At 43.0% G+C, this 18,630-nt stretch overlaps 1 protein-coding gene and 1 long non-coding RNA gene across 5 annotated transcripts in view; one reads left to right on the plus strand and one right to left on the minus strand.

The window, feature by feature from the left end:
* Positions 1-16,641, minus strand: part of HIPK2 (homeodomain interacting protein kinase 2) — a 174,194-nt gene extending 157,553 nt beyond the window's left edge. Inside the window, exon 1 of one of the 4 annotated variants that reach the window (XM_079992216.1) lies at positions 16,048-16,641. In XM_079992216.1, the coding sequence (XP_079848342.1) occupies positions 16,048-16,066 (19 nt within the window). In that variant the 5' untranslated portion in view covers positions 16,067-16,641. Of the gene's footprint in view, positions 1-15,520; positions 15,647-16,047 lie in introns of those variants that run through there. The other 3 variants (XM_079992217.1, XM_079992218.1, XM_079992215.1) reach the window with 3 other exon arrangements.
* LOC307225372 lies at positions 79-17,426 on the plus strand. Its single transcript, XR_013842943.1, has 3 exons — positions 79-131; positions 12,403-12,558; positions 15,978-17,426. It is a non-coding gene; the product is annotated as an uncharacterized lncRNA (long non-coding RNA).
* The last annotated feature ends 1,204 nt before the right edge of the window (positions 17,427-18,630 follow it).

Here is an 18,630-nt window from a genome sequence, read left to right on the forward strand (position 1 = left end):
CACAAATACTGCAACCTATTCCCTCCTCCCATTTGACATTATCCTTTGTTCCAGTATCATAATCTGTTGCTACGGAAACAACTGTGATGTCAGGCAGCGAGGATTACGGATGCCTTGAACAGATAGGAAAGGTAAATTGGGAAGGTGGGGGACTATACCTACAAACAGCTGTCAGAGCATAGTAGTTTCAGAAACCCCAAGTGTTAAAGAGGGAAACAAAGCAAAGGCTTTGCATAACCAAGAGTAGAACTCTGTACAGAAAAGCACTTTTGTGCCATGAACTTTAATTGTGTTTCAAACATTCACCTCGGTCAGAAGTGCTTTGCAATTTCCCAGAAACCAGTTATTTCCTTAGCCTTATTACTCCCGTGTGCACAAATGCTTTGTGCACCTTTCTGTTCCATGACTAAGTACTGCGTCACATTTGTATGGGAACTCTTCACCCACCAGCACTTAGGAGAGACAAAGCACATAGGGAAAATTCAGACCCGGTACAGTATCTGTTTCTGCCAATGAGAGGTTTGGGAGCTTCTGCAGCAAAGTAACACTACTGGAGCGGATTCAGAATCATGAAAACTTTTCTTCCTTCCTTCCCTATGTGATTCATGGCTCTGCTGACAGGTGTGTTTTCGGACTTCATGTAACGGGAGAAAAATCCATATAGGACTTATCCACACTTACCTTTCACCTCGCTCTTTCCAGGAAGGGGGTCTACATTTTAACGCTCCATGTCTGAGTGTGGTTGTTATTATTATTTTGCCCTGAGCTTTGCCTCTTCAAAAATACACTCTTTAAAGCTGAATGAAGCAAATAAAATTTTGGGTTTTCCACTGATTGACGTTTGCTCTGATTGAGATTTAAAGAGCAGGTTTTCGCAGGAAAAGCTCAAAAGCAGAAAATAAAATAAAATACGGGCATTCATACACAGAGCTTTATATTGTGGGCTGTGCCTGGAAAGAGCGGGAAAAAGGGAAGTTTGGTTAAGCCCTCAGTCTCAAACTAGTTTTGGCAGCATGGAAGTTTGTATGGATGCAATGAAATCCACAATAGGAATTCAATTTTTGGTTTTATTTAAAATATTTCTATCCATCATACAAGATGGTCCCAAAGTGGGTTACAATTGCAACCAAAAATTCATAACCAGCAATAAAACACAGCACATAAACAAATCATATATAGCAAAAAAAAGAAGCCGCTCTGGTGCAAAACAATTGAAGCACCACACAAATATTCCTCCTTGTGCTCATCTTAGCCTTTAGTAAAATATATTTTTCTATATTTTCTATATTTTTCAGGAGGGTGGGAAGAGGTTGTTATATTCTTTAATGTGTGTTTAAGCTGACTGCAATCTTACACACAAACCATCCCCATTTAACTAAATGGGGCTTACTTCTGAGGAGGCATGCATAGAGGTGCACTTACGGTAAGTATATTATAAATAGATACCACTATTCTAAAAAATCTATCCTTTAGCTGCCTTTTCACCTGCTAGGAGAGCTTCCCATACCAGATTTCCAAATACCACAATTTAATTATCGGTGCTTCTACCCGATTTCATTTTAACCAGTGGTTGAGAGGAGTTGCAAGTTGTTGTGTGAGAAGAGACAGGGTGAAACTGGATGCAAACTTCTTTTAAAATAGAAAGAAATACATGCCTTTGCGTCAGATACTTACTTATGTGACTATGAGAAGGACAGACTAGACAGGCTGACACTCAAAGTAGGAACCATAAACTTCAGAAAACTGGCTGCGGGAAATTTCCACAGCCAATTACTCTTTTCAGAGTATTTCTCCCATAGGGCTAATAAGAATTGATTCCCAGTTGGCATGTCTTAATATGGAGACATAACGTATGGAGCAATTCATAGGACAAAGGTTTCATAGTACAGATTCAGTTCAAGGAAACATCTTCCCTATGTTCTGAAGCCTGCCCTATGCTTGTTTACTCAAAAGTAATTCCCTGTGAGTTAAATGGGGATTATTCCCAAATAAATGTGTATTGTACTAAGGCCTTTACTGTCACGCAGAGTGACTGCCTGCCTGTTTACTCAGAATAAGTCACACTGTGTTCGGTGGAGCTCAGGTAAGTATGGACAGCTTTGTTGAGTTTTACAGTGCAGAGTCAGAAAGAGCTTCGTCTCTCCATTCCGTCTCCTTTCCTCATTAACTGTTCTTTAAATGTGTTCAGTTTCTTAACCTTTCCGTGTGTTCTTTCCTCTCACTAAATTACAGCATCAGGCTCCTAATTATAGTTCTAAATCTTTTAAATGAGAATCTTCTGTATGTAAATTTCATGAGTAATACCTAGAAGGGATTCACCTGTTGTCTGGGTAGCAACTACATTACATGTTTTGGTGTTAGAGTTGAGTGAACTGAGAGCCAGTGTAGTGTAGTGGTTAAGAGCGATAGACTCGTAATCTGGGGAACCGGGTTCGCGTCTCTGCTCCTCCACATGCAGCTGGTGGGTGACCTTGGGCTAGTCACACTTCTCTGAAGTCTCTCAGCCCCACTCACCTCACAGAGTGTTTGTTGGGGGGGGGGAGGAAGGGAAAGGAGATTGTTAGCCACTTTGAGACTCCTTCGGGTAGTGATAATGCGGGATTTCAAATCCAAACTCTTCTTCTATTATTCTATTTCTAGGAACACGGGAAACTGACTTATACTGAATTAGACCATTGGTCCATCTAGCTCAGTAGTGTCTCTATGGATGGAGATCTCTCACAGCCCTATCTGCACATTCTGGGGATTGGATTTGGGGCGTTGTGCGTGCAAAGCAGATGCTCTACCCCTGAGCTACAGCCCTTCCTTTGGAGCCGAAAGTGGCTTCCTATTGTCGTCTATCATGTTTTGCAATGCAGGGACTTCCCGGCAGACAACAGAAACATTTCCTCATATTTTCTCTATCTGAGGTTTATGAATGTGGCAAGCCAGAAGGTCAATGCAACAGCAGCAGCAGCAGCAGCACCCGAGTTTTTGGTACAGTGCTTATTTAAACTCTGACACTGCAAATCTAGTTAAAAATCAGTTAAATCTCTTTGCTATTGCACATTCTAGTATCCAGCTGGCTCTCTGTCCCACACCCCATGACTAGGTAAGGCAGGAATAAAGGCAGAAGCAGGAATAAGGTTACATTTGTACAATATAATGGCTAGCTGTAAACCTGGTCTCTTACTATGATGCTCCTATTTGCTGGGTCTGGTCTTCATCTTTTCTAGCCTCTATTAATGTTGACCTTGCTTTACTTTGTTAAGTGGACATCTTCAACTGATAGTGTCCACATTTGGATGATCCTATCTTGGCTTAATAGCCTGCTGGCCACACACGGAGTCCCTTTGTTTCCCTGTTTGTATGCCTGTGCAAGTGAATAAACTGGGGAGCCTGTCATAAACTATAGTTATCCATTTAGTCCAAACCAGGTAACTATGGCTTCAGATGAAGCCAGGATTTTAAGCCATGGTTTTAAGTTGGCTTCATATCCTGGTTTGTTTCAAAGTCATTAACCACAGTTTCCCAGTTCAGAAAAAATATGGGAAACTATAATAAGTGGAAGACTTATTGGTTTGCTTGCTGGTTTGTGTAAATGGGTTGTGTGTGTGCCTAAAAGGTTCTTTTTTGTCTTGGTTTATTATGTCCAAAATACATCTGAATGCAGACAGTGATTTAACTAGGACCTCATGTTAGTGTACAGCCAAAGGTAGGAACTTGAATCTACTTTTCCAGCTCTAAGTCTGGCTTCTTACACACTGGCTATCTTTCCTGAAAGTGACCTTCATTTTGACCTTATCTAAATATTTGACTAGGGAGCCCATACTTCCAACCTGGGCTTTGGCAGGTTCAGAGACTGTGCCTCACATAACCCTACAATACTCAGTAGTCAAACCATGTATTGGAAGTGGGGCATTCCTATCTCTCATCTCGCCAATGTCAGGCACTTTGCACAATTTACAGAAATTACAGGTATTAATTCCACAAGCCGCCCACATACAAGCCTACTGACTACTGTTGCTAAAAATATGCTGCAAATTGCAATAAAAGTTGTCAAGGAGAAGCAGTAAGCAAAGGAGAGACACACAGAGAGAGATGCCAAAACTAAAACGTAATATAATAATCTGTCTCTAATACAAAGATTAAAGCACACAGACATCCCCTGACACACCCACAGGGCCCGGAAGGCTGCTGAATCCAAGCTGTGGTTGGTTGAATAGATTACCAAAGAACAGCTGAAACTCACCCCAAGACAAAAGGCAACCAGAAACTTGTAAGGCAACTCAAGTCCTTCTGAAACCTCTTTATACAATGAATGAGACTTAAGCAGAACACAACTCTTTGCTCTTAGGTGGCCATAAATTCGTATTCATAGATTTTCTTCACCAAACTTCCGTCTGGATTCAAAAGAGTTTACCTGTCTGGAATACCTCCAGACTCACAGTAATGTTAGTGGAACAAGTTTTACAGTGGTGCCTCGCAAGACGAAATTAATCCGTTCTGCGAGTCTCTTCATCTTGCGATTTTTTCGTCTTGCGAAGCACGGCTATTAGCGGATTAGCACTATTAGCGGTTTAGCGGTTTAGCGGCTATTAGCGGCTTAGAAAAAGGGGGGGAAAGGGGAAAAACTCGCAATACGTTTCGTCTTGCGAAGCAAGCCCATAGGGAAATTTGTCTTGCGAAGCACCTCAAAAGACGGAAAACTCTTTCGTCTAGCGAGCTTTTCGTCTTGTGAGGCATTCGTCTTGCGGGGCACCACTGTATGTGCCAGAATCCCAAAATAAGCGCAAAAGCTGCAACTTCTGCTGAACACACCTGCATACTGTAGCAATGAAAGTGTTTCTCATCACAATATGGGTGTGTGAGAAAGAAAACAGGGAAGCATAATGCATTGTGATTGACAAGCAATCTTGACTTAAAATACATTTTGGAAGCTGTTAGGTTGATGCAAACATACCACTTACCCAGGGTTAGTACTAATCCTGGTTTGTTGCCCTAACCCTGGTTCAGTGAAACCATCATTTAGATTGCTGAAACAGGCCCTTAACTTCTTTCCCAGTTGTGTGTGTGTGTGTATGTGTGTGTGTGTGTGTGTGTGTGTGTCAGAAGACCCCAGAAGAGAACAAATCGTTGTAAGTTATTATGGCCACAGGGGGCCTATGTAAATATGGAAAAACAAAGCAAGCAAACCTATATGTGCAAAACTAGAGTGCTTCCTTCCTGTTCTTGAGAACAAAATTCCTCACTTCCATAAAACAAGTCCCTCTTCCCGTTCCTTGTAGCAACATTTTCCTATACTAATGGAAACCTCCTCTGTCTATGAACGCAAGGTACAGAGCTAGTAAGTGAAACATATTGCAAGAAGCCCTCCCTTCTCAGGTTATGTGCAAAGGGTCACTTTGTCCTACTAGATGTAAATCAAAATGGTTTTACTGAAAACTGACCTATTGATTTTGAAAGGGCCATTGTGATCATCTAGTATAAGCCTATTGGATTTTGCCCCACACTTGCTGCATCATGCCAATATATTTTCAGCTCTTGATTAAGAATAAGGCAGCTAAAAATCCAAAGCATGCACCATTAGCTTCAGTTTGCCTTTCCGGTTTATTTTTTGCTGCATCTGTTTTATACCCTTCCGTTTATCTTCTTTGGAAAAAAAGAGCATTTATCAGAAATGCCTGATTATCTGAATTATTTGAATCCATTGCATATCCACCACGCAGCCCTGTAACAACATCCTGTTCTGTAAAGAGAGCTCCTGTTTACCTAAACATCCGGCTCATGGCTGCTTTATATGGGCTCCAGGCAACCAGAACACCATTTGGTAGGCAGGCAGATTAGAAATTTAACAAACAGACAAATATACAGAGCATATTTCAAATGTGCAAAGGGCTTCACATACATATGCAATGTTGCTCCTATTCTGAGTATAACCACTGAAGAGACCTGATTAATCAGGTCCATTGATTTCAATGGCCCTATGAACCATACACTTCTGCCAACCTAGCAGTTCGAAAGCACATCCAAGTGCAAGTAGATAAATAGGTACCGCTCCGGCGGGAAGGTAAACGTCGTTTCTGTGCCCTGCTTCACCAGAAGCGGCTTAGTCATGCTGGCCACATGAGCTGGAAGCTGTACACCAGCTCCCTCGGCCAATAAAGCGAGATGAGCACTGCAACCCCAGAGTCGGCCACAACTGGACCTAATGGTCAGGGGTCCCTTTACCTTTACCTATGAACCATACAACATGGTTGGACACAGCTTACAGCTTTTACAGCAGCCCTTTAATGAAAGGCAGGATTATTATCCCCACACATTGTTGAAGCTGATGGGGATTATTTATTTATTTATTTATTTATCATTTATTCTGTTATCACCAGGTTGGGCATCGCTTTCCTTTTGGGTGAAGACAGAGGCAAAGTTGGTGTTGAGTAGTTTCACTTTTCCTCTGTCACCCAATAGTATTTCTCTGTTTTTCCCACACAGAGGACCTACCACTTGCTTGTTCTTCCTCTTACTTTGGACATAGCTGAAGAAACATTTTTTTTTATTAATTTTAACCTCTCTTGCAAACCTGAACTTTTTCTGAGCTTTAGCCAGCCTGATTTTCCCTCTGCAACTGTTGGCTACTGCAAGGTGTGTACGCAAAGAAATTCAGCACCGGGATCAATAACAAATCCCATTACAAAAACAATTGATTTAAGCTTTCATTATTGCAAACGCAGTAACAACTGCAACATACAATTTCCATAAACTAAGAAAAAAAATCTGAACTATAAAATTATAACTGTATAATTTAATAATACCGAATTATTCGATTATAAAATCAGGCAACACATCAGCTGAACACATTTTGGCAGCAAGTCTTCCTTAGCAGCTGAAAAGTTCAATTATGGAGCAAACTTAGGAATCCTCCTTTGTTTCCAAAAGCTGCAGTATAGATCTTCCTCTCTTAAAATAGCCTCATTTCCCTCATTCATTCATATTTCCACAGTTCAAATGTATAGCCACCTATATCCATAGACAGTTGCCAATTCCTGTCCAAAACTGGAGAAAAATGAAATTGCGTTCAATTGCACCAAAGTGACTGCATCTCACCCAGAAGGCTGCAAGGCTAAGCTTTTATCAAGACTGGCTTGCCACCTAAACAGCAGTTTCTCGCTTTGCACAGGAGACTTTAGCGGTAGAGCACTTCCTTTGCATGATAAAGATGCAAGTTCAACCACAGGAATCTCCAGCAAGGGTTGGGTTGGGCAAACACTGACTCTGAGGAGTTGCTACCAGCTCCTAAAGATGGGACAATACTGAGCTGGAGGGACCAACTGTGTGACTCAGTATATTGTACTAGTTTCCTCTGTTTAGGTGCTGTGCGAGAGCTCTGTCCAAGACCTTGGAGAGCTACAGAGTCAAGTCTGCATTCCCCAACCTGCTTGCTCTCCAGATGTTCCCATCAGCATCAGCCAGCATAGCCAAAAGACAGAGGTGATGGGAAGCAATTATCTGGGATTTCAAGGCCTTTCTCGCACAGTCAGTTTAGAAAATTTAGAACAAGAGAACCTTAACAAATTAAAGAGGGAAATTAAGGAAAAGCTGGAGGGGTATAAGAAAATTAAGCTTTCGTGGTTTGGAAAAATACAGTGGTACCTCGGGTTAAGTACTTAATTCTTTCTGGAGGTCCGTTCTTAACCTGAAACTGTTCTTAACCTGAAGCACCACTTTAGCTAACGGGGCCTCCCGCTGCCGCCATGCCGCCACCACACAATTTTTGTTCTCATCCTGAAGCAAAGTTTTTAACCCGAGGTACTATTTCTGGATTACGGGACGCAGGTGGCGCTGTGGGTTAAAGCCTCAGCACCTAGGGCTTGCCGATCGAAAGGTCGGCGGTTTGAATCCCTGCGGCGGGGTGCGCTCCCGCTGCTCGGTCCCTGCGCCTGCCAACCTAGCAGTTCGAAAGCACCTCCGGGTGCAAGTAGATAAATCGGGACCGCTTACCAGCGGGAAGGTAAATGGCGTTTCCGTGTGCGGCTCTGGCTCGCCAGAGCAGCGATGTCACGCTGGCCACATGACCCGGAAGTGTCTCCGGACAGCGCTGGCCCCTGGCCTCTTAAGTGAGATGGGCGCACAACCCCAGAGTCTGTCAAGACTGGCCCGTACGGGCAGGGGTACCTTTACCTTTACCTTTTTACTATTTCTGGGTTAGCGGAGACTGTAACCTGAAGCATTTGTAACTGAAGTATATGTAACCCAAGGTACCACTGTAGCAATAATTAAAATTAAAATTTTGTCTAGAATAATTTTCTTATTTAGAATGTTACCAATTAAGATATCGGAGACATAAGATTTTTTTTTTTAATAATTTTTTTATTGGTTTTCCAATTTTTAACAAACACAACAAAAACAACATAGAAACAAACACATAAATTCATAATTTCTTAACCTTATTTCCATAAGCCTCTTTTCTCGGACTTCCCCATACCTTCCCCTTTTTGCATCCTTTTATTTTTAACAATTATTCAACAACCCTTTTAGCCAATTAAATATAAATTCATTCTCCCTTTCAATTTCACCCTAAATCAAACAAAATTTACCGCTGTAATTCTACGTCTTCCTCTCCCTTAGCAGGAGACATAAGATAAAGGGTTGGCAAGGTATGATTTGTAATGGGAATAAGAAATCTAGAATTAAGAAAAGAAGATGGTATAAACCCCAGAAAACAGGTGGACTGGTTCTCCCCAACATAAAGTTATATTATATAGCAAATCAGTTAAGATATATCATAGACGGGATAACAGAAGAAGAGTTAGAATAGTTAGAGAGTGATACACAGGATATGAAGGAGAAGTTAGTGATTTTTTATCAAACCAAACAGGCAATGGTGGTAGAATATTGAAAATCCCTTATTAAGAAACATCATTGAGATATGGGTGAAATATAAAGGAAAACTGATACCAGTAAATTCCTCACTAACTCCGGTGGTGATGATAGAAGACTTCCCGGTAAATTTAAAAAAGGAAATTTAAAAAGAAGCAAAAGAGAAGAAAATACATAAAATAAATGAATGGGTGGAGAAAATGAGAAGCAAAGAACAAATTAGAAAAGCTCCAACAGGAAGTAAAATAACTTAGTTTAACTTTATACAACTGGAACAATGGACAAAGAAGTGGTTAAGGGGAAACAAGAACTGCAAAGAATATACAAAATGGGGGGGGGGTAGATTATTAAAAGGGGAGATAAAGAAGAAAAGATAGGTATAAAAGGGGAAACCAGTGAAATTTATAAAACAGTAGAAATGAAGGATCAACAAGATCAATTAAAAGAGGTGTGGGAAAAGAAGACAACAGGGCAAATAATCAAAGCTGGGGGGAAATATGGGAGAAACACACTTTGAAAATGTTGTCTATAAGGATACAAGAAAATTACTATAAATTAGTATGGAGATGGTCTTTAACACCAGTAAGATTAAATCAAATAAACAAGGAATATTCAGTGTAATGTTGGAAGGGATGCCAGGAAACTGGGACTTATGTTCACATGTGGTGGGGATGTAAATATGTACATTTTTTTTTTTTTTTTTGCAAAGGGTGTTTAAAGAGATAACAGAAATCACTGGGTTAAAGCTGACTGAAAGTCCAGAGGTAGCATTGTTATCAATTTATGATGGGGTGGAAGGTTCTCAGGCTATGAAGGACTTGCTCACAAATTTATTGATAGTTGGGATGTAGAAGGGGCAAGGTGAATATAAAATGGAAGAATGGTAGAAAGAGGTGTGGGATATAGCCATTAATGATAAATTAACATGTGCTAATAAGGTAAGATGGGGACTATTCAGAAAAAAATGATTTTGAGGAGATACGGAAGTTATTTGTATAATTTGTATTAAAACGGAAAGGAGTTAAACCATCACAAGAGGTATTGAAATTTTGGGAGGTTATAATGTAATGATCTCAGGGGCAGGGGACACCTTTTTATTTTTATTTGTTTATTATTATTACTTTGTTTTTTTAAAAAAAGTATTTTTAAAAATTGGCATTTTGGGCCCACAAAATAACAGCGACTCAGCCCCTTTCGTGTGTAAACGGAAGATTGCTGGGAAAAGGTGGCTTCTCCCAGATTACATCCACCTTTTATCGATAGCATTGTCATTAACATGTCCAATTAACAGCATTGGCATCCTGCAGTGACGATACCAGCCTTCTAGGAGTTCTGCTATGTACAGAAGCTGAGAATAGCATTGATCCAACACATCAGTAACCTAGCAGCATCTGATTCTTGGAGGAGCTAGAACTGAAAAACTTTTGTTATTGAAAGTAAGCTGAGAAGCAATGAGTCTCACTGTAATTAGAACATCGTCTGTAATGAGAAAATACAGCTCTTCCTGCTCCAGCTCCAAAGGATGTGATGATCTGCAATACAGGGAGGAGGAGGAGATGGTGGAAATAAATCCTTCACTGCGATCGAAGTCCAGTTGACCAGCCTCTTTAATGCAAGGCGGATTAAGATCCTTAATATTTTGCATTGATTTTAGCACTCTGGACAAAGATGCTCCCCCAAGAGGTAGTAATGGCCAACAACTTCCATGGCTTTAAAAGAGGTTTAGACAAATTCATGCTAGATAAAGCTATCAATGGCAACTAGCCATCTATGTTCTGCCTCCTCTGTTTGAGGCCACTTCCTGGGAATCACAACTTGCACTCAGGTCCTGCTCGCAGACTTGCCATAGGCATCCAGTTGGCCAATGTAAGAACAGGATGAGGAGCTGGGGGTCCTTTGGCCTGAACCTTCAGGGCCATTATGATTCCTTAAGGTATTAGTATGTGTACAGGCAGAATCTGGGCAATATTTCTACTGCTTCGTTCTCAGTGTAAGGAACAATGGTAACATGAACACGTTATCACATCAACCTAGAAAACTGGCATGTGTCATCCTAGGAGTCCTGCCTTTTCAAGTAAGCATGTTTCTTCGCTGGTAAGCTATGGAAGTATCTGATCAGGCTTAAGCAAAGAGGGTTGTTTGGCAGAGCCTCAAGCACAGTGGTTAACAGGAGTGAGCTGAAAATGCCCCATTCGAAGCTCAGTTCAACCATGAACACATTGGGCACCCTTAGGTCACAATCTGTCACTCTCAGTCCTCACATCTCAAACACATCTCAAACTACTTTACAATGCTGCTGTAAGAATGGCCAAAGCACATAGTACATGCATTTTTAGCTAATCTGCAAAGTGAGAAGAAATGGTTCATTTACCAGCAGGTGATCACCGTTAAAAATATTGGAATGCTTCATAAGTATCCAAAGACTCCTATGTGCTCCTATGCTCAGGGAAACTAAGCACTGCAGTGCTGAGGGTTTTGTACTTCTTATAACCTCAGGTTATATACGCTTCAGGTTACAGACTTCGCTAACCCAGATATATTACCTCGGGTTAAGAACTTTGCTTCAGGATAAGAACAGAAATTGGGCCCCGGCAGTGCAGCGGCAGCCCCCATTAGCTAAAGTGGTGCTTCAGGTTAAGAACAGTTTCAGGTTAAGAACAGACCTCCAGAACGAATTACGTACTTAACCCGAGGTACCACTGTACTAATTGTTGGGTACAATCTACCTGTAGGGTTTCTCTTCCAAGCCCTTTTCCTAATGTTAAGACTGTTTATATTGTGGCCCCAAACAGAAGGTTTTGTTTTGTTCTCAATGATCCGTATGATTTGGAGTAGTTCAGATGAAGACTTACTACTGCAAGCTCTAAAGGCAGTAACAGTCTAAGCCAGGGATAGGGAACCTCTAGATTTTGTTGACTCCAAGCAGCCTCAGCCCGCAACAGTATTAGTCAAGGACGATGGGAACTGTATTTCAACAACATCCGGAGGGCCACAGGTTGCCTGTCCCAGGTTTACACTGTGATTCCCAAGGGCCTCTTCACACATAACATTTTTTAGTATAAACTGAAAGGCATATACCAAGAAAATGTAATGTGTGAATGTGCCAAATGTACTTTTTGGAAACAAATGTATTAAAAGAGGAAAACCATCAAGAACATGGTTAGCTGTAGGTGTATATTTGGTAGCACACCCACATTTGCTGCTATGTTAAGTTAACATGTGGAATATTCACAAATTAAGACTAAAAACCAAAGAGCAAGCCTGGGTCTAGTATTTCCCATTAGTCATGTGATTTCCTGAAAAGAATATTCAGATGAGAGGCATGTTCCTGAGCACCATTTAAGAATCACACTGAAGGTTAAACTCTTGTTCATGGTGCAGAAAGCAGCCTTAATTTACATGCCTAATTTCTGGAGATTTTCCGCTCCTAAATTTAAATTGCAGCCCACTTTTGCTGAGGACATGGCCCTGGCTGATTCATCCCAGCGGACTTGTTTCTGTGTGCTTTCTGTAGAAGAAGTGAACTGATCCAGCATCAATTGTCAGTCTCTCTTTTTAGCAGTCCTAGCACAAGCACACCATCAGCATTGTGGAGGGAACGCAAGCAGTTCCAGAATAGAGCAGCAAGGAAATGGCAAAACAGTACTTGGATAAAAGGGCCCACATCCAGTGACAAATATGTACAGGGGCCTTGGCTCAGTGGTAAGCACATGATTTGCGTATGCAAAGTGACAGCTTCCATGGGATTAGTTAGCAGGTGATGGGAAGACCTCTGCCCAAGGCCCTGGAGAACCTGCTGTCTACTAGAGTTCTAAGGTTTCCAATGTCTCATGAATGAAACTCATTGAAATCAATGAAACAAGCTTGGCTAATCTTAATTAACTTGCCTTCCCTTCAATTTCATCATGACTCAAGAGTGACCAAGGGCTGGTTCATATATACATGGACATCCGGGTTTTTCTCTCTGCACTTGCTGGGCCCAATTCACACATACATGTACATCATCAAGTGATGGCTTTGCATGTCAGAATGGACCACGGGAGAGACCGCTTCTGTATCTCCTTGCATCATCTAAAACACAGGCGCTTTTTCCTGGCATCACCTATGCACTTGTCCAGGGTAGGAAATGCAAGTGATCTGTGTGCGTCGAGGAACCAGACCTGAATGAGCGGCAACAGGAGGTGTCAAGTGACTGTGCTGTTGTCGGAGGAGGAGATAAGGAATATTCTGTCTGTGGTGATGCCCAATTCACACATGCAAGAACCCACTGTCATGGCACATGTGATCTGGGCTCAACTTTCTCTGGATTGGGGTCAAAGTCAGGGCCCACCCAAGACATTTTGCAACCTAAGGAGTCCTCCTCAATTCCACCTACAGAAGCCACCTGGATTGGGCACTGACTCTTGCTTTCACATGGGCGATGAGGCAGTGCCCTTCACGATAACTTATGATACTGTAATATAGGGGCCCCAGGGAAGGGGGTCCCTAACACCTCATCATTTTGCCGCCACATGCAGCTCACCAGCATCTGCTTTATAAGGCAGCTGCCTCATGCTGTTCAATGGTAGGGCCGGCCATGCCACATCCAGTGCATAATGCTGGAATTCTTGGTGTGAGAAGGGTAGGGAGAGTCAGGTTTCTCTCTCTCTCTCTCTCTCTCTCTCTCTCACACACACACACACACACACACACACACAAAAGCCCCTCTCCCAAATTCAGCCAAATCATGTCCTTCTCTATAGCTTTCTCAAAATAATGACTATGAGGCTGACAGAAAGGGGAAGGCGCTGTAATTCAAACCGAGAGACACCACCAAGGGTATCCAAAAGCCAGTGTGGCATAAAAGTTAAGAGAGTCAGACTAGGACAGGGGAGACCCGGGTTCAAATCCCCTCTCAGCTATGAAGCTCACTGAGTGACCTTGGGCCACTTTCCCTCTCTCTCTCTCTCTCTCTCTCTCTCTCTTGTTCTATCGCAGCCTAACCTTACTTTGCAAAATGGGAGGAAATGGGGAGAGGGAGATTAAAGTGTGTCACTCTGAGCTGTTGGGAGAAAGGGAGGAGTGAAAGCGAAATACGCAGTAATTTTAAAAACGCCGTTCTAAAATAACCGGCTCCCATCCCTGCCCATTCAAAACAGCCTTGCAGTCTTTTCCATTCACGTGCAACTTTCTTTTCTAGAGTAGACCGCTGCCACCCGATGGTCCAGCAGAGGGCGCTTTAGGGAGGTATTTAAAGAGAAACCTTTCTCTTTTCTTTTTTTTTTAACACGCCAGGCTGTTCTAGTTGCTGCAGACTATGCCCCCCCCCCCGCGCCGCCCCCCAATACAGTTTTTAATCATATAAATGCCACTCTCGACTGGCGGACTTTTCCAGCAACAGCAGCTCCCCCCCCCCCCGTGAGCCTCCCCTTTTATGGAGACAAGCGAGCTGAATACTTTATTATTAATTTTTATCTGCTTTCTTTTTCTTTCCCCCCAGTGGTTACCTTTTGACCTGAAAGGTTCGCCATCTGGAATTTGGGTGTGTGTGCGCAATCATACAGTTTTTTTTGCTTTCCGCAGAAATCTATCCATGTGCGCATAAATATATATATCCCGCGAACGCAACAATAAATACATTAATTCATTAGCAGCAACCCAAAAAGCACGGAGACGTCGCACTATTCCAGACTCCCACCCTTTTATTTTTTTTGCCACCTCGGATGCCTTCAAGATCGGCAACTTTGCAACATCGAGGAAACCGGCTGTTAGGGGTGCGGAGGAAACCCGGCTCTCCCAACTTACGCTGGTTTCCCGTAAGTTTTATCGCCCTCTTTCCGCGTACGAATAATAATAAAAATAAAAAGTACTGCTTCACGCACAAAACAGAGAGAGACGGGGGAGACTAGCCGGGGCTTTGCAGCGAAACCCAGCTCTTTGCTAACGAACAGGATCGAGCGAGGCCATTATTGAATATAGATAATAGTAATAATAATATAAGCAAACTGGATCCCTTTTGCCCCCCCCCCCATGTATGTCACGCTTTTTAATCAATGCCAACCCCCAAGGCGAAGGGAAAGGGCTGAATTATAAAAGCGCAAGGTGATTCAGATTAAGCCGGACTGATTTATTTATTACACTTTTGGTGGGGGGGGGGGCAAAATAAAAACCCAAACAGGAAAAAAACCCACCAAGCCTTCCTCTGTTTCGATTCCAATGAAAGCGCCTGGCAAGCCAACTTCATGCACTTATCGGTAACCTCAGTCCCACCCATTCACCCCGGCTTGTTTTAGCTTGAAACTGAAAGAACTACCCAGCCGTCTTTGGGGGAAGAAAATAGGTTGTGGTTGTTGTTGTTGTTTTAAAAAAAGCCTCTCCCGACACACGGGCAAATCCACCGATACGGAATTTCGATAATATACCTATCTGGATCCTTTTCCCGTTTCGTTCTGCTTTTTGCAAAAACTATGCAAGCACGGTGCGTCCCTGGCAAAGCCTTGCACAACAGCAGAAAAGCACACACAGAAACCCATACACACCGCGGCACCTTTAGGGTATTATTATTATATATATATATTTATAAAAAGACTTCAAGATGAAGAGTTCGGAAATCAAAGTACCTTTCTGTTTGAGTGTGGGCACGCATTATATTATATTATACTATATATATATAAATTCTACACACCACCGGCGACTCCACGGCAAAGCCTTGTCAGTTGCATTGTTCCAAGCCGGCACTGAAATAAGACTTTTTTTGCAAAGCACGACCGGCTGGGGAAAGGGGGCATTTTGCATTTGCAGTCCCCTCGGCCATCGGAGGAAGAGAAATACCGAAGAGACCATCGCAAAAGGGGGCGGGGAGAAGGGACAGCAAGCAGCGCTTTAAAAACCCCAGGCAATTCGGTCTTAATAGTAATATGCGTACATACAGATAGAGATATATATATACAGTATATACTTCACGCGCACCACACAAAGGGGAGCTATGTGACATCTCTCCTTTCCAGGCAATTGCACTCCTATATAATAATTATTGGTGCCAAATCGGTGGTCATCATTTTTCTCTCTCTCCCCCCCCCCCTTCTTTTAGCTTGATTTCCCCTTTTTCTTTTTTCTTTCAACAACCCCCACCCCCCACCTAGGAGCCTGGGTCTGAGCGAGAGATGTCTAAGCAGGAAGAGGAATAAAAAGACCCCAGAAGTCTGCCCTTACCTTCGTACATCGGGGCCATCGGTGCAAGGATGTCTGTTATTCATGGCAACGAAAGATAAATGAAGCAGGATTTCAGCCCCCACCCCCCTTTAAACTCAATAGAAATCTGCCATCTTGAGCCTGTGTCTCTCCGAGCAGCCGAAGCGGCCAGCAGGCTCCTGCATATCTGCCGCTTCCAATCCGTCGAGGGGGGCGGAAGACCCACCGAGCCCCCCCATAAAAAACAACAACCAGGAAAACAGAAACGCCGCACCGGCAGCAAGCCGAAAAGAGAAGATGTGGGGTTAGGTGGGGGGTGTGTGGGGGGGGGGTTGGAAGGGGAAGGGAAGGGAGAAATGGGGTGGGTGGGGGGCTCGATGCACAGTGAACAGGTCAAGGGGGAGGGGGAGGGGGCGGCTGGAGGTTCCCCCCCTGGACTTGGGGATTTTATTTTTCAGGGGGGTGGGGAAGGGGGACTCGAGGGATCCCCCTAAGCTCTCAGCTCAACATGTCTGTCCGCCTGCCGGTGGTGGGGCGTGTGTGGGGAAGGGGGGGTTTCTGCAAAAGTTGCATTAGAGAGGAGAGGGAGAGGGAGACTGAGAGAGCCGGAGACAGAGAGGGAGGGAGGGAGGGAGGGAGGGAAGGGGGAGGAGAGGCGAGCGAGCAACAGCACAGGGAGTTTGCACAATAATCAAGTGCCGATGGCACGGATCGCAGTTTCCCAGAAGGAGGGAGAGAGAGAGAGAGAGAGAGGCATGGGGGGGGGGGAGAAGGGGGGAAAAACCACCCTCTGCTGAGATTATGTGGGATCTTGTTTAACAACACATTTCAATCAGGAGGAGGAGGAGTGGCGAGGGGGGAGCGGGAGGCAGAGAGAGGAAAAGAGAATACAGTGCAAGTTGGAGAAGCGGGCTCTCGCCTCGCCTTAAGTTCAGGATGCCTGGCAGAGATGCAAAGGCAGGTGTGACGTTTCCAGTCGGAAGGCAAGCTGCCCGGGGCAGAGACCCCCTTGTGCGCATTTTGCAAAGCGCCCGGCACACCGCAGAATTTCAACGTGATTCTCATGGGCTGTGGATCTGGCAGCAGCAGCAGGAGCATTTATTTGTTCATTTGAAATATTTATATGGCGCCTGGCCGCCTCTTGTGTTTCCGGGCGGTTTACAAGACGTGGAGACAATACAATGGGTTGCTGTGGTGTTGTTGTTGTTGTTTGCAACACAGGGTGATTGTGTTTGCCCCTGCCTCTTTCGTTTCCAAAGAAGTGTCTTTTTTGCATTTTACAGCCTTGTTTTACTGACAGAACGAGTTAGGTTGTTGTTCCTTTGCTATTTCAAAAATGTGGTTTGCTGTAAACAACATCTTTATGGGATGCATTTTTGAGATAAACATACACTGTTGCTTCCGTGGCTCTTTTTTCTCCCCCCTTTGAAATGAGCCGCATCAAAAGACTGTTTATGTATTGAGAATGACAGGCAGGGAGCCCCCTCCTGCGTTCGTTTTAAGTGATCCATCCTTTTCGCTCCGTTTCTGCCCTGGCACTGCCAACTCTCTTCTTGTAAGTTGTCTTCAGGACATTCTCCTGGGGCTGTTGGCAAAAGGCCTTCTGTTCCTCTTGCTCTCTGAAGAACTTTGATATTATAGAGGTCTCCCAAGTACAGTGCAACTACTTTTTTCACACAAACTGGCCCCAGATTGACCTCAGGCAAGGCTTTGTTGGGTGATCTTACAAGCATAAAATTACTCTATCAAATCAGACCCTATTTGCATAGCAATATGCCACTGACTGATATATATATATATATATATATATTCATTCATTGTATACCCTTTTACGTGAGTAAATCAAAGAAGCTAGCTATTAACTCCACCTGAAAACGTACTGCTCCTGCTGCTGTTGTTGTTATGAAATACAATTAAATAAGATTTAATCAGTTAATCATATGAATTTTGGTCAATTTATCCGTCAATTAAATTTGGGTAAAAACAATATTTCAGAAGCAAGAAGCTTCAATAGTGTTTAGAAGATGCGTGCTTTTCCTATAGTTGTGGGAGAACTGAGTATTCATCTAAGATGGTAACTGCCGCCTGAGGGGTTTTTTATAAGCATGTGCATTAAAAATAAAATAAAAAATCTACTGCCTGATTAATTGGAGACAACATTTTGAGGGAAAGGTGTTTTAAAATTTATTTTGCCCATTCCATGTGAACCCAGCACTGCTCCAGGACCATGTAGTAGTGGGTTTTACCCAGTCAGGTGGGGGGGCATATAAATGTTATTTTTTTATTTACTTACTTGTTTATTTATTTATTTGCCACCATCTGACTGGGTTGCCCCAGCCACTCTGGGAGGCTTCCAACAAATTAAAACATCAAACACAGTACAACATCCGACATTAAAAACTTCCCTATACAGGGCTACTTTCAGATGTGTTTTTATGTTGTAAACCTCCCTGAGATCTTTGGATGAAGGTAGGGATGCTGTATTTCAAAAAAGTGAAAATCGGGACACAAAAGTTGTGTTTTGTGGGCCAAATTTGTTGAGCTTTTGCCAAATCTAAAGAAAAAGAAGTTTCTGAGCTATTTTTAAAGAAATTCGCCAAAATC

This window comes from Podarcis cretensis, assembly GCF_951804945.1.
Source record: "Podarcis cretensis genome assembly, chromosome: 10".
Classification (NCBI taxonomy): domain Eukaryota; kingdom Metazoa; phylum Chordata; class Lepidosauria; order Squamata; family Lacertidae; genus Podarcis; species Podarcis cretensis.